General features: G+C 41.8%; 1 protein-coding gene across 1 annotated transcript in view; it reads left to right on the forward strand.

The window, feature by feature from the left end:
* The window catches only part of ksr2 (kinase suppressor of ras 2), a 75,772-nt gene extending 49,649 nt beyond the window's left edge, over positions 1-26,123 (forward strand). The window contains exons 7-21 of the mRNA XM_029511250.1: positions 4,551-4,620; positions 5,842-5,925; positions 6,075-6,160; positions 6,566-6,586; positions 6,885-6,994; positions 9,595-9,763; positions 10,343-10,384; positions 12,939-13,008; positions 16,379-16,427; positions 17,215-17,576; positions 20,572-20,668; positions 20,750-20,883; positions 23,457-23,591; positions 25,016-25,145; positions 25,977-26,123. Of these exons, the coding sequence (XP_029367110.1) occupies positions 4,551-4,620; positions 5,842-5,925; positions 6,075-6,160; positions 6,566-6,586; positions 6,885-6,994; positions 9,595-9,763; positions 10,343-10,384; positions 12,939-13,008; positions 16,379-16,427; positions 17,215-17,576; positions 20,572-20,668; positions 20,750-20,883; positions 23,457-23,591; positions 25,016-25,145; positions 25,977-26,123 (1,706 nt within the window). The remainder of the gene's footprint in view (positions 1-4,550; positions 4,621-5,841; positions 5,926-6,074; positions 6,161-6,565; positions 6,587-6,884; positions 6,995-9,594; positions 9,764-10,342; positions 10,385-12,938; positions 13,009-16,378; positions 16,428-17,214; positions 17,577-20,571; positions 20,669-20,749; positions 20,884-23,456; positions 23,592-25,015; positions 25,146-25,976) is intronic.
* Positions 26,124-26,688: the final 565 nt, after the last annotated feature.

Consider the following 26,688-nt stretch of genomic DNA (forward strand, 5'->3'; position numbering starts at 1 on the left):
TGACCGACCAGTTGATGGCGGCGGAGGGGTGGGGGTTGGCTTAATTAGGCTGAGGCCAATCAGAGAAGATGGAGTAGGACAGTGCCGTCTGGCGCCTTGGGGTTTCTCAGCTCCTGCAGGCTCATCTGTCACACACACACACACACACATACAAACACGTGCGCATGTGAGTATACACAACATAACTTTCCCACCAAACTTTGTTTTTGGTGTGTGTTTTGATTTGAACATCTTAAAGTGTTCTCTGTTTGCACAAATAGATCATTCCAACCACACGTGCGTGTGTAGCGTTAGTTTGTGTGTAAATGCGGACCTTCGGTTACACTAGGAATGTGTTGGGTTTTTACAAAAAGTTCTGCTCAGCACTTCCATCCCTCGTCGCTTCAGCGTACTGAATGAGTTCTTTGTGTTATTGTTGTTATTCTTGGTAGAAACATGATTCTATTATACACATTTCAGCCGCAACATCATGAGCACAGAGAGGTCGAATACGTAAAACAGCAAGTAAACCTTTTGAAATTTAAGGAAAAGGGGAAAAAAAGGGAAAGTTTAAAGATCCGGGCAACCTTTCTGCAGGAGTCAGTACCGACCAAAAGTGTCCAGGAAAGGAAATGACAGCCAGAGCTGATGGTTTTGAAATCAGTTTAACAAGTGAAACAGTTATTTATTAGGAAATAACATACGAGTCAGACGTATTTATGATCTTGACCTTAATTGCTTTGTATCTGTGGTGCTAGATAACCATCTTTGTCGTTTCGCATTCATCCCTGTGAAAAATGTCTTGGTAATGTACAAATATTTAGAGCGTTTTCCGCTCAGCATGGAGGCTCATCAGAATAAAATGATTACTTGCTCTGTTGTGCTGTTACACCTAGGAAGGAAAATGTGGTGTTTATTCCCAGAAAAAAAAGTTAGAAACTGAAACGGGTAGAATGTGAGGCTGTTTGGCACCTAATCAGCAATTCTTCAACATGCCCTACATGTTGGTGTAGATATTTTTTTAATGATAAAGTTCTGTTTTTATGATATTTACTTACATAGACCATTTATGTTGATAAGATATCGAAGTAAAGTTGTGGATTGCTTGGTGGCACTTTTTGCCAGAATGTGTCAGCAATGTCGTCAGTTCAGGTTTTGTCCTGTCTTTGTCATTTCTTGCTATATATTACAGTAAATGAACCTTGTTAGAAGGACCACAGATGAGTAGTTGGCATATTAATATCACAATATTTTTGCACAGAAGAAAAAGTTGGGTTACTTTGTCGAGAAGTTGTCTCTTTGTTGAACAGCTCACTGAAATTGCTGCTTCCTCCCGTCCCTTTGCTTCCTTGGAAAAGTGTAAAACATTATTACTTTACTACATACTTTACAGAATACAGTGACGAGACTGAACAGTTAATAAAAATGCTGTCGGTGAGATAAAAAAGTATTACACATACACATACTGCTTTGACGAGAGACAAACATTAAACGTACGATATAATTATGTAAAAACGACAGCACCATAAAACCTAAAACTGAAAAAAGTAAAGAACACTGTTTTGTTTTTACTGTAACTGACTTCACACTCAAAGGCCGAAAGCAAAGATTCAACTTGCATTACATACATTTTGCATTTGACAGCGACAACAGCAGCAAACGCACAATGACAAACAGCCATGACCACGCCGCTGACAAGTCCAATCATCTGCCAGTCGCCAAACAAGGCCGACAAGAAGCAGATGATGTCAGTTCCCTTTCTTTATTGAGTTATCAGGTTGATTGAGTGTAATTGAGCAATGCATCGGAGTGCAGACAGAAGACACCGAGCCTCTGGAGAGGCTGGGGGAGGATGGGGAAGATGGGTGGGGGGGGTTGTTTCAGGAACCAGGAAATACTAAATGGCACCAGAGCCACGAGATTAGCACCGACAACGACCAGCGATTACAAGCTGCCTTGTCATCAGCCAGAGACCTAATGAACAATTAAGATGAAACATTTCAGACACGCAAAGATTCCTCATACATCTTGTTCTTTGTGGTCAGAACTGAAAATAATCTGAACTTAAAGTGAAATTCACAGCTGAGTCAATAATAAAGTGCATAAAACCAATTAGAAGCATCTGAAGCTCTTAAAGAAAGAAAGAAAGACAGGATGTGGTGATTTAAAAAAAATACAACAACAACACAGTAAACAGATGACAGTTGCTACGTACGAACTCTTCACAGAATTTTTGGATCAGATTTGTTTGTCAAAGTAAAACCGCGTATGAACTCATTTACATGTTAGACTGAAAAACCTCGCACACAAAGATGCACACACACATGCAACTAAAATGCTCCCACGTGTGCAACTTTTGTGTTGAGACACGCTGGACAGCATGAAGCGCACATCAATTGAAAAAAGGCCATTTGTCTTGAAAGGCCTTTGCAGATTTTTCATTCATTCATTTCAAAGGAGACAAGAATTGACGTTGGCCCAAAGTATATATTCAGTCGGGCTTCAAAGGGTTTTGTTTTAGTGCCGTCAGTTTCAGTTTTGTGATATAATATTTTTTTTTTACTTCTGCTGTGCCGTAATTAGGTTTAATATAGAAAGTCATAATCATAATCAGGTCATAATCATAATCATAAAAAAGGCTGTGTTGGTCAGACTGCAGAATATTTTCAGTGTTGTTTATGTATTTCTGTTGATCTATTGAAAATTGAGTTGAAATTTGTTCTTATGGCTTCACATTAATTTGAAGCAGGTTATTATTTCATTGTTGCTTTTTTTATTTTTTTTTTTAGCCTGATCAGAAACCGCAGCTGGGTTTTTGTCTGTCACCAATTCACGATCGATTTGTCAGGTTGTAAAAGCAGGATTTGGCCGTTGGTGGTCCAGGAACATGCCAGGCTTTGGCCCAGTCTGGATTTTTTTTTTTTTTTTTCCACTGTCCAAAATATGTCAGTGATGCTGCCAAATCAGTGGCGTGTTGTTTCACACAGGATCTGAAACGAAACTGTCTCTTGGCTGAGTTGCGTTTACTCACTCCTAAATTGTCCATCAGAATAGCCCGGTAATGTGCGGTGATTCGACCTGTGATTTTTGTCAGCATCTTTCAGCACGGCTCTTTTTGCTGTCGAATTATTGGCGTGCAGAGGAATGCGCTGTCACGCCGCTTATCCGCCACGTCCAACCGCCTTCACCGTGCTGCCGTTCTCACCTGATATTAAGAGGTGGTGAATAAATGGGTCGTGCTGCTCAGTAATCGCCATCTCTAATGGACCGAGCGAAATGGTATTTGTTGTGAAAACCTTTTTTTCCTCACAGTGGGAATACACCAAAGTAGCCTCATCACAATTCACAATATATTTGTCTACGCACACAAACAATGCAAATGTTTTGTTTTCCAGCAGGACATTGACATTCTAATTCTGTTTTCTAGCCCAAAGGCCCGAGAGAGTGCAGTGGAAAGAGCCGTTTTTCATTTTGTCCTGCGTTATAAGTTCCTTTGTTGTTGTCTAATGTAAACGCTGTTGCTCTTTATAATAATGCACATCCTCTGAAGTCCTGCCGCTCGGTATGAGCACCGGGGTCCACATTGAAAACATAAACCTGAACTATAGTTGGAAAATCTCATAGAGAGTGAATTACAGATATTCAATTCGGTGCTCACCCGGTACAATTAGAGTCGTGCCTCAAGTTTCCAGCTTATTGCTTATGAGATGCATTGTGATATTGGAACAGTTTCAGAATTCAAATCATTTATTGTCTTCTGTCACCTTCAGCGTTCGAGCCTGTTGGAGTGTGTTTCATCGTTAAGGCTAAAGAGAGATGTAACAATACTTCTGCCGCTTTCAAAGTTAACTATGTTCTCCTTAATAAATAACATTTCTTGAATTTGATACCAAGATATTCAAACATAGCATCATGAAATTGGCTTTTATTTGAAACAAATGCAAAATGCAGAGGTGTTTTTATTATGACGTCGCACTTCCGACCCTGCTGTGCAGTATATTTATATTTTAGCCTGCATTTTCATCACAGGAAATGTTTCTACAAAGTTGAAATATATTCTCATTGAATTTATCAGCGTTACACTTAATGTCACCATACTGTGTTTGTGCATCTTGCTCATTATCACTAAGGGAAAAATATTTATTATGTTTGAGCACACAGCACTTAAGTACAGCTGAGGTTACAGAAAGATCACAATCTTGGTTCAATACAGTAAAAGACCACATGACTCAAATTACGAGAGAGGAAGTGTTTATTTTAATTTAACCTAAAGCATGCCTTCCCTGAAACCCCTAATTTATCTTCGACAATTAGGACAACATCTCATTTCCACTGACGAGTTGACAGTGAGTCACGACCAACTGCGTGCATGAAATGCAAGCAGCTGATTAAGTCTGACACTAAAATGTCTGTTTCTACGATCTCGGTTCATTTTCGGAAACACCAGATGTGCTGAATGACTTCAACGCAAGATATTTAGTGACTTCTGAAAGTATCTGATATGTCCATTGAATAAGAAAGCGAGCATCATAACAACCTTCCTTCTTCTTTCTCTCTTTCTTCCTCTCCAGACACTCTCTCAGTGCCTCGCTGGTCCCCACAGATTCCTCGAAGAGATCTGGGAAACTCGATAAAACACAGGTAGGCCCGAAGGAAAGTCTGTGTGTGGATGTGCACGCACACACGTGTGCATCTGTTCTAAGAATGTCAGTCCAACTAAAAAGGGCCTGCTGCATAACCCATCTCAATTCTCTTGCCTCTCTTTGTCTGTCTTCGCTTTGGCTCTGCTCAATAGTGATCTGAAAAGTAAAGCATTGACGTATTATTTGGATACAGAAGCCTGCAGAACGCGAGTGATTTACCTGCTGAGCGTCAGCAAGGTGGAAAGAGAACCTCTAATCTGCATCGTACGCAGCCCGACTGGGTGTAAATGTAATTCATAGAGCCTTTATTCGAAGATTAAGGCCGGTTTTAGGAGAAACGCTGCTGTTCTAAAAATCCCCTCGATGTGCCTGTTTGTTTATTGCACATATACACCTGGTCTTGATTGCGCTCTTGGCCTGTTAAGATAAGTGCATTTGCAGAGCTGGCATACAACACACTGCACGTCTTTATGGCCTCGTCTGCACTGAAAGAACGTTTCTTTTTGCGGAATCTGCCTGTTAACGTCTCATCATCATTCATGTTTGGCAGCAAAGTCCACACAAACACACGTACTCACACACACAAATCCTCCAACCCGTCAGGGGTCGGATAGAGTTGTGCCTTTCAGTTGAGTCGATGGAGGGGCCTAATAAAAAGATATTTGGTTTCTGTCAAACTGCATTAGTCACCTGCCATTAGCCAGCCAGCCGTACAGCTAGCGTGCATCAGTAAATATAGCCAGTAGTTGCATATACATGCTCCAACCATGCGGTGTGTCTGTGCAGGGAACTGCTCCTTGCTGTATCACGCTGTAGATTTGTTTGCTTGACAAGCGACTGTGGTGGATTCCTTCAATGGCTCCCATCGGTCGCACTGATGTAAACCCAGTGGCCTCAGTGCTGCGCTGCAATGCGACCGCCTTAAATATTCATTTTCATTCATGGGTTGCTGAATAAATGAAAACGAAATGACCACAAATTAAATCAACTGGTGACAGAGATTATGAAGGCAAACACTTTCAGTGAGTTAGCTTCTTCAGGCATATATTATCTTCAATGGAAAGGTTGCCCAGAGGCCTTCTTTGGCAAAAGCCGTCTGTCAGAATGAGAAAACGATATGAAAGGCAAAAGGTCAGGAGCGGTGCACGCCTCTCTTACTTGGATGTTCAACAAGCTGAAAGAGATGTCCTCATCCTGCTCTCTTCTTCCACACCTGCAGGTTTTCCACCAAGTATTGGATGTCCCAGACGTGCATAGTCTGTGGAAAGGGAATGTTGTTTGGACTGAAATGTAAAAACTGCAAGTAGGTTCAAATCCGTCCTGTCATTATAATTTTTTTTTTTTTTCTAGATGACAAAATTACAAATAACAACATTTTTTCTCTCTCTTGTGTTGAAATTAGCAATTTTTCACTTTGCTAATCAGGTTTCCTGCATTTTGTTTTGCACTCAGGCTGAAGTGCCACAACAAATGCACCAAAGAAGCCCCACCTTGCCATTTACTGATCATACAGCGAGGCGGACGGGAATCCCTCAAAGGTATTTTTAAATTGAAAAATTTACCCGAAAGTCAACTTTTTTAAGAAAAAACTATAGAATCCCTGGAATCATCAGTCTGTGTAGCTGTTTAATTAGTAGATTAGGACAAGAACTGGATTTCTAGATTTTAAAGCTCATGCTTTCAACTCTCCTGATTATTCATATACTTATTTATCTGAACTCAAGATTTTTTATTTTTTTTTCCAATCGAAAGAAAAAAGTGAAAGAGCCTCTGCTGGTTGAAACAGATAAAAAAAAAGTTATGTGCTGATTAATTAAGACACTTAGTTTGACGAATGTGATTACGTTGTGCACTGAGTGGAAAAATTCCATTTATCTGCCCTCAGAATTTAAATTCTTTTGTCCTTTCTCTGCCCCTCCCCCTCCTTTTCTTCCTCTAATAAGATCACCAAGGAATGACTCAAGGTAAAGAAGACTAATTAGACTTCTTCTATCTGACTTTAGTAAGCGAGAGTGACAATTTCTTAATGGCATAATTTGCTTAAGGAAAGTTTTTCTTTTTTCTAGTAAGTGCCTTTCTTTAAAGTGTCTATGTGATAACAAATGGATGGTGTACAAGAAAGCGCATTTTGTTCATTTTTCACATTAGAAGCAGGTCCCGATAACGAGTTTTTCCCTAATTTCACCAAAGCTATTAAATGAGTATTGTCTAAGTTCAGTCTTCCACACTGTGCCATTGTTCTTCTTTGCGTCTTTTGTGTAGTTGCTCGTCTTGTGCGGACTGAATCAGTGCCATGTGACATCAACAACCCGCTCAGGTACACAGACCTGCACATCAGTCAGACGCTACCCAAAACCAACAAAATCAACAAGGTAAGTGTAAAAAATAACCTGTGAGTTACAATTCTGTCTGTAACTTGATCCATTTTGCTTCCATTTTTTTTGTGTGTGTGTTTGTGTGTGTGCGCGGCTGTTAGAAAATGTATGAGACATCCAGTCTTTCCCCAGGGGATCAGGAAACCGTATGAAAATATCTTCAGCGGTATTGCTGTTTGCACAGATGGATTTGTCTCCACACGATGGATGTTTTTCAGCCAGCACACAAAACAATTTCTGTTCTCCCTCCAGAAAAGAAAGGAAGTCTGAGCCTGTCAGTGTGAGAACTTTGCAAATGAGTAACTTTTGTGTTTTGAATCAAAATATGAGCAAATAATGAGATTGCGTGGACAAAAACTTTTTTCCTCTCTAATATCAAATTGGTGGAGGCACGTATAGATACGTTTGTGCAGCAAACTGGACAGACAGGAGTCTTCAGAAATCCAAATGACACAAATTACACATCAGTTTGCGATGTATGAAGTTTTTAAGCACAAAAACGTCAGCAGCCATGCAGGCTGTCCCTTCGCACAGGTAAAGCCTGAGGAACCGTCACAGCTTGGTTGGGTTTCGACACAAACACAACTTGATTAAATTTAGGCTGAGCTCGTGGTTTTGAGTTAAAATACCTCCTTCTTGAAAGTTTGAGGACCTTCATCGTCATGGTTACAGCAATAAAAACGCTGTTAAGACCGCGGCTCGGTCATGGATGGAGAAAACAACGTCGACTAAATGGAGGCAGAAAAACAACAAAAAGGGCAGACCGAGGTGAAGAAGAAACAAAAACAAAACGGGAAATGAATCTGAAACTGAAGCACGTATGCAATTTCAAAATAAACCAAGACAAGACATATGATGAACTTGTGAACGAATGGCCAGCTCCTGTTTAAAACTCCTGTCTGATCAACGCCCCCCCTGCCTTCCTGGTGGGTTTTATGTGAAAATATCCTTTTAAACTCCTGTGTGTTGCTGACGGTAAACTTTTAACACACAGAGTTTTGTTCATTTTGTGTTTGATTTATTTATTTTTTTTTTCCGCTGTGTGGCATACGACAGTCCTGTCCGTCGCCTCGGCTGCGATAGCAGGTTAATGCCGTGGTTTGATCTTACTTCAAAACTCCTCAAGTTAAAAAGTCGGCTTTGACCCTCATTAAGTAGGTTCAGATGTTTCAGAGGTTTCTTTTGAACCGGGGGGCGCTTTAGTGAGGGCACAGCCTCTCGCTGAAACCCCGCTAATACACAGAAGAGAGAGTAACACATCAAGCGATCGGAAAAGGAAAGATATTTTATCGACATTCAGTCCACGCACTCACCAGTAAAAGACAGAAGTGTCAGCGCAGTTAGCTGTTTATCACACTCACTTGAATCGTGTGGCCTGAACGCGTGATTGCTTTAAAAGTTGAAAGAAGCGAGAATAACCACATGCAGGCTTTTATTTCGACAGAGACGTTGGATTCTAGTGCTGGTTGTGCAGATCAGTTTTACCCCATTCAATACAAATTGCATACACTTTGTACTATTTCAGACCATTTTTCAAAGCATACCCCAAAATCTTTAAATCGATTTCCTGCCTCGCAGACGGTTATTGAGGCACCTTCACTTCAGCGAGCTCCAGGAGTCGACCAGCACAGGCTGGAAACGTATTTGGGGAACATCATCCATCAAAGCGAAACGTTTGCTGTCTGTACGTTTTGTCAGTTGCACGATTGTTGCATTGGAGTTAACTGTTGGAACAAGATCTGAAAGCTTTAACTGTCTGTGCGTGCAATGATGCTCCAACATCCGAGATTTGGCTTAACTTTAGTTTGTGGCTACATAAGTGAAAAGCTAATGTAATTAATAAAGTGGCTTTCAACAGAGTTAGTGCAATTAGATGAAACTTACTGAAGAAAAACAGAATAATTATCTTTGGACTATTATCAAGGAAAGTGCTTCACAGACTGTATTTATCCATGATTAGATTTAATAATTGAAAAGAGTCAGGACATGATGTAGATGTAGAAATGAGTTTGGACACAAAGCAAAATCTTCCAGAAGTTTAAAGAACTGAACAGATGTGAGTTGGGGCAGGATTTCTGAGAAAGTGGCTCATCATCTGTGATGAAAGTTGGCGGTGGTGAAACAGGAACTGTTACACTCTCACAGACTTGATTAATGACCTGGGGTCTCGGTGAGATCACAGTAGTTTATGTGAACAGCTGAAAGTCAGCTGATCGAGTGAAATAAACACAAACGTGATGAGAGTATGAATGTAAAGTAGTTTTCCTGATTCAATTTTAGCTAACCTCATTTTCCCGCATTAGTATGAATGCACCACTCAACGTCGTTTTGGCAGTTCTTCCTGTTTACTCCTGCAGCCCCACACAATAATAACACAACAAAGGCAACAGATTGCTCATTGTGATGGATTGCATCTGTCAGGCAAGTTTCAAATCTTTGCAAGTTGAAATGAATGAAAACCCAGAAGGTGGAAAAACCAATCCAGAAATTTGGCGGGCTTAAGCAATAAAGCAATAAATAAGAGCTCACGCTTTCTGTGACTAACCACGAAAAACACAAGGGCATCTGTTGACCCTCCCTTTTCTGTCTCTTCGCAGGATCACATCCCAGTCCCGTACCAGCCCGACTCCAGCAGTAATCCCTCATCCACCACCTCCTCCACCCCCTCCTCACCGGCTCCTCCCCTCCCCAGCAGTGCCACGCCCCCTTCGCCACTGCACCCCTCCCCACAGTCAGCGCGGCAACAAAAACAGTTCAATTTGACAGGTATTAAAGCTCACTTTTCAACTAAATGCATGTGAAGTAGATACCTCATTGTGTTTATCTTCTAAGTTTAACACGTTAGCATGCTAACACTGGAAATGTCAGTTTTGCCAGTATTTCATCAGACCAAGTAGAGGAATAATTTTAAAATCAAGATGGCAAAAAGTGTCCAGAGGAGGGACACAGAATGAAGATCCTTCAGTTGTTAAGGGGGAAATGTCAGAGTATGGAACATATCGAATGGGAGACCACAAATGTCTGCTCAACTTTATTAAAATGTTTTGGTTGAGAAATTGCAGTGAACTGACCAACTTCCCTCACTAGAGCCGTAGCAAGGCCAAAGCTTTCAGCAAGAGAAGCTATGCCAAACCAGGCTATGATGTGTAGGGATTCTGCTAAAAGCTTTTAAATTAAGAGGGAAAACCAATTCTAAACATCAAAAATAAAAGAATGTGTGAAGTTTAAATTTATTCTGTGAAGCAGAGCTTTGTCTCGCAATCCTTTCGTGAGCTAATTTGAGAGTAAACAAAGGCAGCACAACTTCAGATCTAACTCGAGCTCTCCTTGTGTCTCTTTCTGCAGCCTCCAGTTATTTCAAATACAAACAACAGTTCATCTTCCCAGGTAAGTAACTCATATTTGAGCAGTTCCCACCGCCCATAATGCACTGCAGGAATGAATAAAGTGGCGTAAAGTGGCGTCCATAAATATTTCCACAACGAGCAGTTGTAAATCAACCTTGTTTTTAAACCTGAAGGCTAAAATAAATCTGCATGATAATTCTATTTGTTTGTGTTTTGAAAAAAATTGCTCTTATAAATTAATAAAAGGACCCTGAATGCAACTGGCAAACGAATGAAATCGGCGGTGTGCTTTCATCAACGCAGAGATACAGAAAAACTAAGAACCGCCGTCACATGTTACATATTTTGACTTGATAATGATCCAATCGCAGAGCTGTGTCTGATCGGAAGCCTTTTGGTTCTTCATGGAGGGTGTCGTTGGTTTTGAAGATGGGCTGAGCTCTTCTGCGACCCAGACTTTGACTTTAATTTGAGCCCATAGAGGAGGAGGAATCTTCTTTTGTTGTTGGTGATGATTTTCATCTCCTCATCTTTCCCTCCTATAAATGCTCTCACTCACACAACGCCACTCATTGCTTTTCTCATTCGGGCTTCCTAATGATCCCCTTCGCCGAGGCTTTTTTGCTTTTGTCCACGCTGGTACACGTCCTAGCTTAGTTGGCAGGTCATTATGGCCGAGACAACCTGGAGTGGTGTGAGGAGAAAAAAAAAAGAAATATAATTGAAATCTGGAGAGAGAAGACTTTGGAAACTCATGAATGTGGAGCAGACGGTGCTGCCGTTGTTCTGATAATTACAATGACACACACTGTTTGTTTGTTGTTGTTGGTTTTTTTTTAACAACATGGTCACCCACTTAGCGTTACCCCCCAGCAATTTAAAGTCATTACATTGTAAGTGGAACAAATGCTGCGTCAAGTCAAAATGAATTTACTGTAAATGCTGGGTCTTGATTAGAAAGAAAAAAAAAAAAACCACACACACACTTGAATAGAGAGCTGCTAGTTTTTGGTGTCACACAGGAGAAATAACCTGCCAGCAGATAAGTTATTTCTTTCCATGACTGGCTCAGATTCACACCACTGGGTGTTTTGAAGCTTCCAGTCCACCTGGCGTTCTGATCTTTGGAGTAAATCCAACCAAACGTCGGTGCAGGTACCACTCAGAAAACAAAACCAGGTCCTTCTTGCTGTGAGTTGTGACGGTGCCAGCTGCTAATGCAGCGTGCCACAAAGGGAATGTTTTCTGCCGCTCCCTCTTTGCGTCAGAAACTGTCAGAATGTGCCAACAGAGGTGGCAAGCGTGGCTGCGAATCCTCTGACATCTTTCAGACACGGCTGCAACACAACAGCTGACCTAACTCCATCTTTCAAGTTGAACAGGAGAGTTGCTTCCAAAAAGGAGCAAAGAGAACTCAAACCTGCTCCTCCTCGGCAATGTGATACGCAGCATATGCTGTACGGCCTGTTATGGTAATGTATTTTACATACTTTATAAAGCACCGGGAAGGCGCAGCAAAGCGAGAACGCATTGGCATATCAGCACATTATCTCTGTACTCCACAGAGCGTGCCACTGTTCCCACCATGGGGACATTACTGCGCTGATTTAAAAAAAAAAAAAAAAAAACATTGAAGATTTTTTTGAGAATGCGAATGTGTGAAACGATCCTGCCGTTTGTCTGATGCACGCAAGGTACAAAGAGAAACGAGTGTTGAGTTCGTGCGCACCATCGGTCACAGACAATCGTCAGGCATTCATCACACAATGACTATCATTATATGGAGGATTCGATGCCTGACAAATGGCCACAACCGAGACGCTGCATTTGCAAGTGCTGACACTGTGTGGGAATTGATTCATTTTCTTTTCTGCCTTCAAGCCAGCAAAAAAAAAAAAAAAAAAAAGATTGGTTGTTATTGACTGTCATATGATGAACGATACAGGAAGTAAATGCGCGCCGACCTCTGTTTTCTTAACACAGCCATTTTCTAAGCATAGCTACGATGTTATGACCACCGACAGGTGAGGTGAAGGATATAAATGATCTCATTTTAATTGCGCTTGTCAGTGGGCGGGATTTATGAGGCAGCAAGAGAACGCTTTGTCCTTGAAGTCGATCTGTTTGAAAAAGGAAAATTGACAAATTTAAGCATAATTGCACTTATGGAATGTTTCCAGTCTGCAGTGGTCAGTAATTACCAAAAGTAGTCAAAGGAAGGAAAATGAACAAATGCTCTGTGTGATTCATCTACCATAGCTCAAATGACCAAAAAGGTAAATCTTGAAAATTCCGTGCTTTCGTCATATTTAGGTCATTTCTTTCCCAATGACGGAGCTGAACGATGACAATGAAGAGACGATTTACAGCCTCGTAATGTCTGATATCGAAAAGAAGTAGACTACTGAGCCTTTCCTCATATTTCTTTCTGTCCTTGCCTTTTCTGAACCTGTTACTTTATAAATCCACTTCAAGATGGACGTTGATCTTCCGTTTCTTTCCTAAATGGCTGAAAGAGAACTGACGCTAAGTTGGTGCTGAACGTGATCTTGTTCTGATGTGTTGGTTTGATATTTTGCGACTGCTGTCTCCAGATGTTGCTCCAGAGGCCCCTCCCAGCAGAGCGCCGCAGGTCATCCTGCACCCGGTCCTGTCAGAACCAGGGTGAGTACAATCTATTACAAAAGGATCAATTATCACACATGGCCAAATAAAAAAAAAAATAATAATAATATTAATAATTTTTTTAGTAAAGTACCTCTGATCGAGATCAGATCTTCCTCTCATCTGCCTGCCTCCTCCTCCCCCCTCCTCTCTGTGGCCTCTGGTCAGGGGCCGAGTCAAATTTATTGGAGCACAGATATTTGGGTGACAATTTCAATGCGAGGGGCCGATGTGACGAGCTCTCGTAGGCCGATGTTAGCATGGCCTTTCGTTCATGCTACACTTGGGATGCCAACTGGATTTCCGCTGGATCTTTGAGGAAGCCAGTGGTCACAGGCAAACAGCCGGAAGAGGAGGAGGAATGATGACCCAGATGTTAATTAGATTAGGATCTCAATCTATCAGGAGAAACGGGGCAAGAGAACCTCATTCTACAAGCAGATGGTCAATTGTGATGAAATATGGACCGCATCGTGGCTTTTAATGGTTTAATCAATACCAAATAATTCCATTTTCAAAATATCAATGCAGGCTTGAAAAGGTCTCAGGGAGAGAAAGCCAAATGATAGTTTCTAAATTATTTTAGGGGCTGCGCGTGGTAGTGATTTATTTGAATTTAAACTATCCCGTGTCTGATATCTTCACTCTGCAATCCTGCAACAGCTGCCAGCTTTGCGATTAAAAAAAAAAATGTAAAGGAACGTCTGGAAATAATGACAGGAAAAAAAATATGACAACAAACACACATCAGAGTTGGTTCAATTTGTGTTTGAATAGAAGGGCCGATTGTCTGCCGACGACTGCTACGTTCATTACCATAATAATTATCGCGAGACAAAGACTATTTTGTGTATGTTCAGATTATATTCAGCTATTGAATGGAACATTCGCCTGCCAGTTTTGGACGGGATCAGACAAACGGGATGTAGGAATTTTATTTTCTAAAGCAGCAAAGCAGCAGAGACAACCTGGCAGGTTGGGCTGTGAATGAGCTGCAGCTCTGTGGGCAGCAGAAGCTTGTCATCAGTATCATTTTATTATCATTATTATTCAAATGTAACATCTGTGCAGTTCCTAAATTCATCAAATTATCAAACAATATTTATTTTATTGCCAAGCATTCAAAAAGTACAACTTCCATGAGTCTTTGACAGACCTTGAATCACGTTTTTTTTTTTTTTTCAGGCTAGTATCATAATATTTTTTGCTTGATTCTGTGATTCTGACATGTTACAAATTTAGCTGTTTTTTTTTTCCCCATGATTATTTTGACCTTCAGTGAAAGAAATGTCAAAACGATGATGAACAATGAAGAGTGGGAGTGAATAGAGAATAAGCTAGTATGATGATCCATTGGGTTTCTCTGCTCTGTGCAGCAGTTCAGTGTTCAATGAATCTAGTTTTATTCAGAGAAAATGACTTTAGCTGAGAACATCCATCCATCCATCCACATGCAGCTTAATATTTCAACCAAATATTCAACAAAAACCAAACTGAAGAATATATGAGAACATACATTTCACACATTTGTATCTTTGACCAGTGTTCTTTCTGTAGATTCTTTCCTTTTCCTCACTCTTCCTTCTTGCCTTCCTTTTGACGAACATGAAACATCAGCACGGTTATGAATCCCATATTCCTCTGATTTAATTAATGCCATTGTCCCTTCCTTTGTCACATCTTCGTATGCTCTCGCAGTGGCAGCTGGCAGATTTCTCCGGCTTTAATGGCCTCATCTCAGGGTTAATGAGGGCCTGTCTCAGACCCCTACACCCGGCAGGATCCCCTCATTAGAGCGCAGATCGAACCAGCGGTGGGACCATGGCGCCACAGGAATCACACATTATCTTATATGCTGCTTCACCTGTGGCACCAGAGTCCAGGGCTGCTTTGCGAACCGGGGTTAATACACCACAGAAAAGGTGGTGGGCTACATGCTGGTGTTACACAGCCAGTTATGCACACGATGGCGAATGGAGGTGGGAGTAGAGGGGGAAGCGGGTTATTTAGTGTCACATGATTGGCACCCACAGTGTAGGTGGCAGCGCGAGTGCCGGGGTCAAAAATAAACAGGTACGGAGGGCGCACATGAACTTAAAAGTTCTTAAAAACAGCTGAGAAATAACAAAAAAATGGGGGTCATAAAATGTCAACAGTAATTAGGAGTCGCCTTCCTTGCTTTTCATCCTGCTCGCATTTTATTCATTTATCTGTCAGAAAGTCATTGATATGGTGTGTTTTTTCCACTTTTGGGCCACTGCAGGTAAAACAGTTCAGTAAAACAACTTCAGTATAAGAGCCGGTGGTTTATCTTTGCAGTGGAAATTGAAAATAGGAACTTCTCAGACGCAATCAAATCCTGAGTGAAATAATACATTTTAACTACTGCAACAAAACCCAACAAGATAAGCAAGACTGATAAAACTTTGAAAATCTCAACCAGTGCCGGAAGAAGGCAGGAAATAAATGTGGGTGTTTTAAGATTCAAAACAAGTGTGTGTAAATAGCCTTTAAAATCCAACCATGCAGCCGAGCGGAGGATCATTTCCCCGGCTCTTTGCAGCGTTATTGCATTTTGTGTAAGTGCTCTGGTGCAAAAGAAATTCAACTGCAGTCACTGACAAACAATTCTACCCCAAGTTTTGTGCAACGCTTTGAGATTCAGAGTTTCAGATGAAATAATAATACCACGAATAGGTGGATTCACTGAGTAATCTGTTCGGTTCAGAGTAGGATAAAGAAGAGGAAGATGTTAGCACCTCGAGGCACCGATACTGTTTGATTGACCCGACTGAAAAAGGTTCACTAAAACTTGATAAATGTTTTCCTGTCCCCAAAAAGTTTAGTTTTACTGAATTATATTAGTAACTCCACAAAGATCCGGGGGCCACGAAGCATTGACATGGAAAGTCTGAAAGTCTATGCTTGAAATCTGAATAACAAATCTATATTGCTGTATTTTATAACAGATATAAGAGACTGTAGTTGTGGTAAACAAATAAATAAAAAGTCTACGCAGAAAGAAAAGTAGATGACTATTTAACACAGATAATCAAGAAATATCTGAAACGATAAATAAACAACACCGTCAATACCACTTAAGCAGGAGTTTTTAATATTTAAATAAGTACGTCTCCCTATAAGAGAGTTTCCACTGCTGGTGTTTGTACCAACTGTCTAGACATCTCACGTTGCTTTTGAATAAATCTGTGTGCTGGAATCCAAAATGAATCATTCACACTTTATTAGGACAATAAAGAAGAATCAAAACACCTGATCGATAGAGCGGAAAACTTAGAACAAAGTCAGTTTATTTTTTTCGTGCTTATCTAACTTTTTTTTTTTCTGCTTCTGTGTTTCTTTCTTTTAGGAATGAGGGAAACCCTTTACTTCAGATTGAAGTTGAACCAACGTCAGATGTGAGTTCTGCTTTTGATCTCTTCTGCGTATTTCAAACAATGTGGAGATGAGTTTGTTTTTTTGTTTTTTTTCCTCCCCCCCATCCGTTCACGTTGTTTTTCTCAGCGTGAAATTACTCGCAAAACCAACTGAAGACGAAATAGCTTTCACCATCACTTGTCACAGTCGTTTGCATTGTTTTTTCTCATCTAACATAATTTGGCTCGGCTCTCTGAGGAGCCCCCCCAGGTAAAATGATGCTTTAAATGCAGCAAGGGGGAAAAAGATGCAGCTTCACGGATCGCAGTGGCTGTTCCTGTAACAATGATGTGAAATGTGAAGCATATTGCCTCGAATAATAATTCAGCAGGCATTCTTTGAATAGGTCATTTTCATTTATGCATTATATTTCAAATCAAATCAGAATAAATCAGCCACATTCTTCCGCTGGCTGCTTTGCCTTTTTCAAAGCTCTGGATATTTGTGGAAATGGCCAGAGCAGCAGTCAGTATTTCACAGAAATAATAAGTGATTTCATATAGAGGTGTTTCATATCAAGGAAACACACACATGACTTTGATTTTATGCTTCTCTTCTCATTGTTACGGATGAGCCTTACATATATTTTTACATGTACTATAATTTATGGTTATAGTATGGTTAAAGCAAATTATAGTTTTAAGATGGTGAAAATAATTTGACCCCCGCCTCTTTTTGTTGTGAGAGTATTTCAATTGCCGGTCTGTGTAAATGTGTTGCACTGGCTTGGAGCTACCAAAACGAATAGCTCAGTTTGTCTCCATGCAGAATGAGGAAGGAAACGACGAGGACTCGGGCGACGAGTTCGAGGAGATGAACCTGTCGCTGCTGTCCGCTCGGAACTTCCCACGCAAGGCCAGCCAGACCAGCATCTTCCTGCAGGAGTGGGACATCCCGTTCGAGCAGCTGGAGATCGGGGAGATGATCGGCAAGGGACGCTTCGGCAAGGTTTTCCACGGACGCTGGCACGGCGAGGTCGCCATCCGCCTGATCGACATCGAGCGCGACAACGAGGACCAGCTCAAGGCCTTCAAGCGTGAGGTCATGGCCTACCGCAACACTCGCCATGAGAACGTGGTGCTGTTCATGGGGGCCTGCATGAGTCCGCCACATCTGGCCATCATCACCAGGTAAATATGGTGTAGTAAATGATATCCTCCTCGTCTTCATCATTTCTTTTGGTTGTCTTCGCACCACATCCAGGTAAACACAGAGCTAAATGTCAATCTTCAAACACTTCAAACTTCAAACTTACTATTTCTTTTAAGGTCAAAGAAAATAGTCAACTTTTCCACATGGGTGATAACTGTAGGCCTTTCTGACTGTCAGACAACACACACACTGCACATTGTCATAGTTCACTCACTTACTTACTTGCTGCCGCTGACACTCCTCAAAGGTCACATTTGGCAGCTGCTCTGGTCCCCCCCCCCGGGGACAATGAGCTTAGAGTGGTTGACAATCAAACATGTGGAGATTATGATTTGGAACAGGCTGCTCCTGTTGAACAGATCAACCACCCACACCTCACTATAACAGTGCAGCTGTCTGGACTGCAGATCAAACACGTGTTTGGGGTCACAGCGAACTTGCATGAACAAGTATAATTATTTCACAGATCTGTGTTCAGATATTTTGAAGCAAGCATTCGAGCAGAAATACAAGACTGTGTTCCTGTAAAAGAACGCAGAAAGGGATATTCTCTTGTTTAATTAGTGGGCAAAAAGACATTCTTCAGATATTTGCCACTCTCCGACTGTCATCTACGCAGGCTGCGAGCAAAGAAAAGTCTCAGTAAAATAATAATTTACCCTTTTGTTTCATCTCTTTCCTTTTCCCCCCCATTGTTGTATAAATTAACTTTCTTTTTTCTTTTGTTCCCAAAGAAAGAGAAGTATTTACATGATGGATTCATCGCTTCAAAAATGTGTCAGGAAACAAAGCTAATGTGCTCCGTTCTCATCACATTCACAGCGGTGATAGAGGCGTTTTAAATAACTGATTGGCTGATTGACTTGGGTGGTTGATTGCAGTTGATGGCAGCTGAAATTGTGTGTGCCGTGTGGAAATCCTTCCTGGAGGTTGATGAAAGCAAAAGGAAATGTCAGTCCAACAGGTGGTTTCCTTACCTGGAAATATAGCTCTTATAAAAGTAAAGGCCAAAGGAAGGGAATATATAACCTAAGAGAGTTTTATTGATTCATGCAGGATGATTGTTCCTATGCTGAATGAATGAAAAGATTTTGTCTTTGATTACTTCGTTGGTGATTTTGCAGAGAGCTCAGTGTTGATAGTACCCTTAGCTTCTTATCTGCGCGCATTCGTGTAGATTTTGTTTCATTATGCCAGGAAGGGGGCGTTACGTCTCACTTCCAACATTCTGGTCATTTTTTTCTTGTCCAGCACTTTCTTAAAAAAGTTTTTAATTTTGTTAAGGAAAACAAACAAACCAAAAAAATCTCCAGGCACCAACTTGGTGACAGTTCAATACATAAAGGAATGTAATGCTTGATGAGCTTCTCTACTGCCATCGTTGAACTTTTTTTGAGTGAAATTGGGAGAAAAAAATTGAAACTCTCAGGACATAACTAAGAGGCGTTAAAACCGTTGGACCTACCCGTCGTCTCTTTCCCCTCCAGCTCCTCCAAAGCTAAAGCTGTTGGAGTCAGAGATCACAATGTTCATCATTCATATTCATGCTTTGAGTGTTTGTAATGTTGAAGAGAAAAGGCCGACCTCTAATGGGAGGGGGGGCACGACCCTGAACCTACGCCTGCAAACACAAATCTGGCACAATCAAACAGAGGCGGCTTTCAGCGTGTTGATCCGTGTCTACCTTTTGACTTCGATGAATCGCTGCCTCTTGCCATCAGCGTCGCATCAACACATTATTTGTGCGAGGTGGAGAGGCGATTGTTGTCAACCGGATATGTTTTATGCAAAGGTTTCAACTGACGTGACACTAAAGCCACAAGCTGCCTCGCTGTGTTGAATGGACCCAGAGGGAGGAGAGCTGCTAAAAATGCGGCTGCTGTCAAGCGACTGGTACGAATGAATATTCATGAGCCGTTTGCTTCAGGTCCTTTGTTGGTCACCTGCGTGGCGCAGTCAGGATTGAGGGCTTCAGGTGTGAGGCAGGGGGTGGTTGTAAAGCTGTCTATTAAAGCGCAGTCGTGATGGCCTCCCTGCAGAAATATGAGGCCTCCCCCCAGAGCTGCAGTGTAACAGCCCCCCCCCACCCACCCACCGACACTGGTGTATTACTGGGCCTATGTTTCAGTTCATAACCATGCCATTTTATCCACTAATAACATCTCAAATCACTGACACACTCGCACACCGGTGAACTTTCGAGTAAAGCCTGTGTTTCAGATGAAAAATGGTAAAAAGACCCTGAGCATTTTAAAATCCGAGTGCTTAGACGAGACGCTCGGAGCAATGTGCGAAAACAAAGAGCCACTGAGGGAGTGTTTCAAAACTCTGATTATTGTGTCAGTACTTCAACAGTGGATTTACTCTGAAACCAAATGCAGCTCACTTAGAAATGTGTGAATATTTTGTCTCGATTACAAAATGCAATCGATTTTGATATTGAGGGCGTGGCAGTCATGTTGTAACAATCTGTCACAGGGAGTTTCACTTCCTGCTAGTCTTGTGACGTGCTTGTGTTGTCCAGAAAAATTCCAGAGAAAATAGAAAAAGTTCTTTTCCATTTCACCTTCCAACAACAAGACGGACTACATGCTTTACATAAGACACACAGAGGCCTCAGACAAGATACAAAAGAAACAGGAGTCATTCAAAAAAGATGCATATGTGAAAGATTTGACGTAAAATGAGCAAATCAAAAAGCTGAGGCTGAATGAAAACAAACAAACACTACAGTGCTGTTGCAGAAGGTTTGAATTCATTCACAGGCAGTGAAACACAACATTTAAGCAACATTGAAGTTCAGTTTGACGCTGCATGTCCCGTCAGCGTCACCACCAAATCATCCTAAGAATGTGCAATAGATTGGACCAGTACGACGTGATCAGTAAAAAAACAAACAAACAAACAAAAAAGGAACATCGTTGAGCGCGGCCACTTAAATTCCTCTTTTTGTGCTTTCCCTCCTTCTCTCAGCTTGTGTAAAGGCAGAACGCTTTTCTCTGTGGTGAGGGACGCCAAGGTTGTGCTGGATGTTAACAAGACCCGGCAGATAGCACAAGAGATGGTCAAGGTAAAACAACTCAACGCTGACTCTGAAGGTATCAGCAGTGCACATCGTGTTACAGACGGCCTCGTGTCTCTCTGTCCTCAGGGCATGGGCTACCTCCACGCCAAGGGGATCTTACACAAAGACATGAAGTCCAAGAACGTGTTTTACGACAACGGCAAAATCGTCATCACCGACTTTGGGCTTTTCACCATATCTGGGGTTCTGCAGGCTGGCAGGTATTTATGTTCAATACTCAACAGGAGCGCTGTGTTTGTCGGCTTGCGTCTTTGGCACAGACAAATGTAAGCTTTGTTTTTGGTTGAATATTTGTTGTTAGTATTCAATTCGAGCCAAAATTCGTTTTCACAAACAAACTAACAAACTGAAGCTGCGAGTCTCCGGCTGATTTCTCTGAATAACGGCTTTGCTTTTCAGCTTATCTGCTCTTGCCATCTTTTGTTATTGGCTTGAACGCAACAGCAGGGATGGCAGTATGTGTCTGAATGCTGTTTACGGACTGACTGATTAACTTACACCATTGGTTGACTGTGTACATCTGAGGGCAGCTAACCAAGTCCTCTTAGTGCCTGGACTTAACCCACCAGCCACTGAATGCTGCAGATGAAAAAAAGGAAATAAAAATAATCTTTTAAAAAAGTCTCCAAAGTAAAACTGTGTTTATCCCGTCCCTCCACCACAACTGTCTATGCTGAAGGCAAACAGTGCTGTCGGCCGAGCGTTCGAGGTTCCCTCTTGGTCAAAATGACTCTGCACTAAGCAGAGTTGACAACTCGCCACTCTTTGTCGCTAGATGAACCGGCACGCCTTTAGCCACTTAAATAGATAAAAATAAACACCCAGAAACAAATTTGGAGCCTTCTTCCTACTTTTCATTGAACAGTAGTATTGCCCCATGAATACAAGCTCAGGGTTTGCCTCCGTGGACATAAAGCTTGTAACTCTCTATTCTTACGCTCTTTTTCTCAAAGTGATCATCTCATGAATAATATAGCTGCAATCACAACACAGCTGCTGTCTTTAACCGTGTACTTTGTCAGACAATGTCACAGTTATGGAATCATGATTTTAAAAGTGCGGAGCAGCAGCTAGGAAGCGACTGCTGGCAAAGATTGCATTTCATACCTACTCTGCTTTCAAACATGCAAATGAGAAAACTTAATTAAAATATTGGCTACGTGAAGGAAAAGAGTAGGAAAGAAGCAAAGAGATGAAGTGCTGGAAGTGGCCGACACTGGGCCAAATGTAAATATACTCGATTCTGACCTGGCCTTATTACCGCTGCTCTTCAAAACAACTATAGCATCAGCAGGAGGCAATTATGTAACAATACCCCGACTCTTGACAGGAAAATTAACGTGGCTTGAATGTAATGAGATATGTTGTTAGATGGGACTATTGAGTGAAAAACAAGAACCTTTGCGCGTATTAAAAAGTCTATACAACGTCTAATTTATACGTGTGCTCCTGTGACTGAAACTGCTGTGAACTGTATGAGAAGCATTCTGCCTCACTCTCTCTCAGCCTCTCTCCTCTGTCCATTTGTACCGTTGCCATGGAAGAAATACTTATTTCCACTTCTCCCCTCAAGAACATCAACAGTGTCGAAGAGGGTTGTTCAAGAGAGGGAGAGAAGAGTAACCAGGTCAACGATGACCTGAGAAATTCAGTAGTGGCTGAGAGCAAAGAGGAGAGGGAGGAAACGGTGATCATAACGATATAAACTGGCTCCTCCTGCAGTAACAAGTCGAATATTTTCCAGAATTAAAAAGTCACAGCTGAGGACGCCAGTAATCACATATTGTATCTGCTCAAGATTGACCTCACGATGCCAAGACTATCATCAACCTCTTCCAGTGGAGAAAGTGAGAGGGTTTTTGGAAACAGCGCACTGAGCTGTCTGAATACGCCCACAACATCGACAGGCAGATCTTCAGCACAGCAGGAATATATTAACACGGGTATTTTCCCCTCCTTCGCTCAGCAGATCACTCCACGAAGTGAGTTTGAAATATGACAGTAGTAATCAAATAATACCGCGATTTCTCAAATTTAAGTCGGTTACCACGAAAAGTTTAGGCAATTATTTCTGAAGTGAAGAAGATGTGAGGTTGGAAATAATCACATTTCATATTCTGTCAGCAAAGCCTCTGGCAGATTAGCATGTTGCTTTGTTTTAGGCTACATTATGAGAACTAGTCCGATTTAATCCCTTTAGATTTGGACCATACGATCCAGAACTACTGTCATACATGATAATTAATGATGGAGCTTAGCATTATGCACGAAGACGGGAAGAGCTAGCCCGTCTCCATCTAAAGGTCAAACGTCCACCTAGCAGGGTCATCAAAGCTCAGTAATTAGCATGTTGTATTTTATTAGTTTCAGCCTAGCCGGTTGCCGGGCAGCGTCACCAGGACAACAACACGCCAGTCACCGTGCCCACCTGCTGTCTAACAAGAAATAACTAAAGGATGAAATGAAGGATTTACATGTTTATGCTGCTAAATAAAACACATAGCTGAGTTCCAGTCTTTGTGCGTCGACAGCTGACTGCCAGCGGTGGTTTTTTTTTTTTCAACAACATTAAGTATCTTTCAAAGACTCCGATCTCTCTGTCAGTGTCGCTCAGACCACGTGTAGCAAATAAACATGCCGCCTTTGCTCCTACTTTTCCAAAACAATGCCTGAGACAAGCAACATCAGGAGGAACGCATTTAATTGTAACAACTTTAATGTCTGTCTGATAGACGCTGACACGTCTCCGTCTCCACTTTTTCTCACCCTGCAGCCGAAGAGAAGACAAACTGAAGATCCCCAGCGGCTGGCTGTGTCACCTGGCCCCAGAAATCATCCAGCAGCTCTCTCCAGACACAGAGGAGGACAAACTTCCCTTCTCCAAACAGTCAGATGTCTTTGCTTTTGGGTGAGAGTTTCTCCTCAGAGTAAGACAGAAGGTTTAAAGATATTTTTGTGAAATCAACACAACCGTAGATTCAAAGAGCGGTGTCCCGTAAAAGGCCATCTCAAATGACAAAGAGGCATCCCACATTAACTGAGATCCTCTGATCTCATTAGACACAACGATTTTTGTTGCTCACGCCACAAAGACGGAGATAATGTTTTGACATTTAAAGTGAACTCTTACAAAATGACAAATACACTTCTCGGTCACATGATTACACATTAGTCTCAACTTGGCACGTATCTTTTATGGATGAAGCCTCAGTTATCGTGGAGATGGTACACAAACGAGGAAGACACGTTGGACAGACTGTTTGCATTAGACCAAGATCAGCACACTGATGAGTGATTCTGCAGTGGAAGGTTTGGAACAGATTGGACAGGTTGAACAGATAATAGAAACCAGGTAGTTACCATCTTGAATGCCAAACTGAGTGGATGATCGCAGGAAGAGGTAGAAAACATGCAAAACGCTGAGGGGAGATGTCCACTGACTGATGATGAATCAACGAGAGGAGGGACAGGAAGAAAACCCCCGTACTTATAACCTTCACTTGACTTTACTGGAATTCAAACTAATCCCTTTCGTGTTCACGCGGTGAAGGAGGTATTGTCAATTATTATTATTAACAGTTGAAAATAAATACAGCAAACAGTGCTGTAGGACAACACAGCGTTGGCTCTCATGCTGGAGTTTAATCTGTCCAAAAACTTGTCCAACTGTCTTTGCTTGAATCTCTGAGGCCAGAATTACGTGATGTGTGACAACTCAGTCGCTGCATACAGATCTGTCTGAAGGTGTCCTGTTTATATTAGCCCAAAGCTGATTAAAAACCCCCACGGCTGCTGTTCTTCCTCTGCTGCCCTGGCTGATTCGTTTGTGGGTGTGGGCCCTGCTCTGTTGACTCCTAACGCAATTGCATTTTCAGATGGTCCCCCATATGGAGGTTTCGTCACTATATTGTTTTTAAGGGAAGAGTGCAGGCGCTGGCGCACGATGTCCAGCTGCTCTGTTCGCCCTTGTGTTACCTAGAGGTGACCCCCGTGGCTGTTTTACATATTCATCAACAATTGGACTACTGACAGAGAGCTATTTTTACCCTGCTCAAAGTTGACGTGCAGGAGGGGAACAAAAACAACAGTTTATTCAAACAGGGAGGGCGGAGGGTGAGTAATGAAAATTTGTTGTGTCTTAAAGTTAAAAAATTCTTTCAAAACTTGAGGCCCAGGGTGCGATTCGGCAAAAGGAAAACGTGTGTTATAACAGACTGCTGATTTGAGTCACGCTTCCTGGCAGCCGGGGGAGTGAACCTTCCATAGGTGTGTTATTCCGTCGACTAGATGGACCGAAGCACTGACCAGCTCTGTCTTCTTCTGCCCTCCCAGCACCATCTGGTACGAGCTACACGCACGTGAGTGGCCTTACAAAAGTCAGCCAGCGGAGGTGATCATATGGCAGATTGGCAGCGGGATGAAGCCCAACCTCGCCCAAACTGGCATGGGAAAGGAGATATCAGTAAGGGGCTTTGTTTATGCTTCTTAATTTACCACAGTTAGTTGCTCCTTCAATCACGGCTCATTTTGCCCGAACATGTTCTGTAAACTCTGAAAGGTAAAGGCAGCAACCAAAGCGATGCCTGACTCACAGAGGTGCTCTTTAAGTGGACGTAAATATGCAGCAACAAATTCACGTTTCCAGAAGAATTTTCATGGTTAAAAGAAAACTCTCTCATAGCATGTCGACTGGCATCATAATTAAAGATAGATTTGACTAAGAGTCAGCGGTAACAAGATGCTTTAGCTCAAGAATATATTTCACTTTAAAAGTCCGCCCACTTCCCCTCTTCAGGGAGCTGTTCCCCTCCCCTGCTGCTGTTGGCCTTTCCTGTCCTTCTAGCGCTCCGTGCATGGTGTGAGTCACCGTTTGCCTTCGTTTAACCTTGCTAAACTCTTCCAGCCGTCCCCTTTTCTCCTTCAAACACCTTTGATCTGCATTTGGACCGATCTGGAGGTTTACCTGCCACGTTGGGATTGCTCATCTGTAAGCTGCTGCCAGTCTTTGCAGCGCACATCCGCCAGGTCACGGGTCCCATTAGCAAGCATTTCTGCACGTTTTCCATCAGCTCAGCTCACAGTACAAATGTCCAAAAAGATTTTGCGCTGTAATTGCCTTCACGCAGCAATAGCTCGACGTATTCATTCACGTCTATTTTAGGTATTTATTTAAGTAATAGCCCATTTTAGAAAGTAAATCCACTGACTGTTGCACATTATCAATGCAGAAACTCTGCACTCCTTGTGATTCACCTAACAGCTTGGTTTTCCCACATATCTCTGTGTCTCCCAGGACATCCTGCTCCTCTGCTGGGCGTACAAGCAGGAAGAGCGGCCCAGCTTCTCCAAGCTGGTAGATTTACTGGAAAAGTTGCCAAAACGGAACCGCCGCCTTTCCCACCCAGGGCACTTCTGGAAGTCAGCTGAGTATGTCAAATGAGTTAGGGACACAAAAAAAAAAAAAAAAAAAAAGAGCAAACAATCAGCAACAGTTAAATAAATAAAAAAATAAATCAGCCGCCGTAACTCTACATAAATAATCCACATCTTAAAGAATGCGCTGAATCCAAAAGCCAGCCCAGTGATGAAAACTGCCCTTGCTGTGTGTACTTTCATGGAATGATGGCATGTGTGTGTACAGATAACTGACTGTCCAGCTTCTCAAAGCGGTTGGGACTCATATTTCCTTTGGTTTGACCATACTGGATATCTTTTCTTTATCTTTTGTTTTTACTTTTTGTTTTTTTGTCTTTTACGATTGACTTGTTCCCTTCATAATATTTTGATTTATTTCCTGGATGTATCTTGCTTGTAACTTTTGACTGATCACGTCATCCTGGACTTAGGAAAAAAAACAAACAAACAAAAAAAAAAAAGACAAAACAAACACGTTTCCGAACAAATTTAGAGATTTTTCTCCTTCGTGTCCTGTTTTCTGTTGCTGTTTTTGAACGAATGTAATGGTTGAACATCACACATTGTATATTTTTCATAACATTGGTTTG

The sequence above is a fragment of the Echeneis naucrates genome, chromosome 9, assembly GCF_900963305.1.
Source record: "Echeneis naucrates chromosome 9, fEcheNa1.1, whole genome shotgun sequence".
Taxonomy (NCBI): domain Eukaryota; kingdom Metazoa; phylum Chordata; class Actinopteri; order Carangiformes; family Echeneidae; genus Echeneis; species Echeneis naucrates.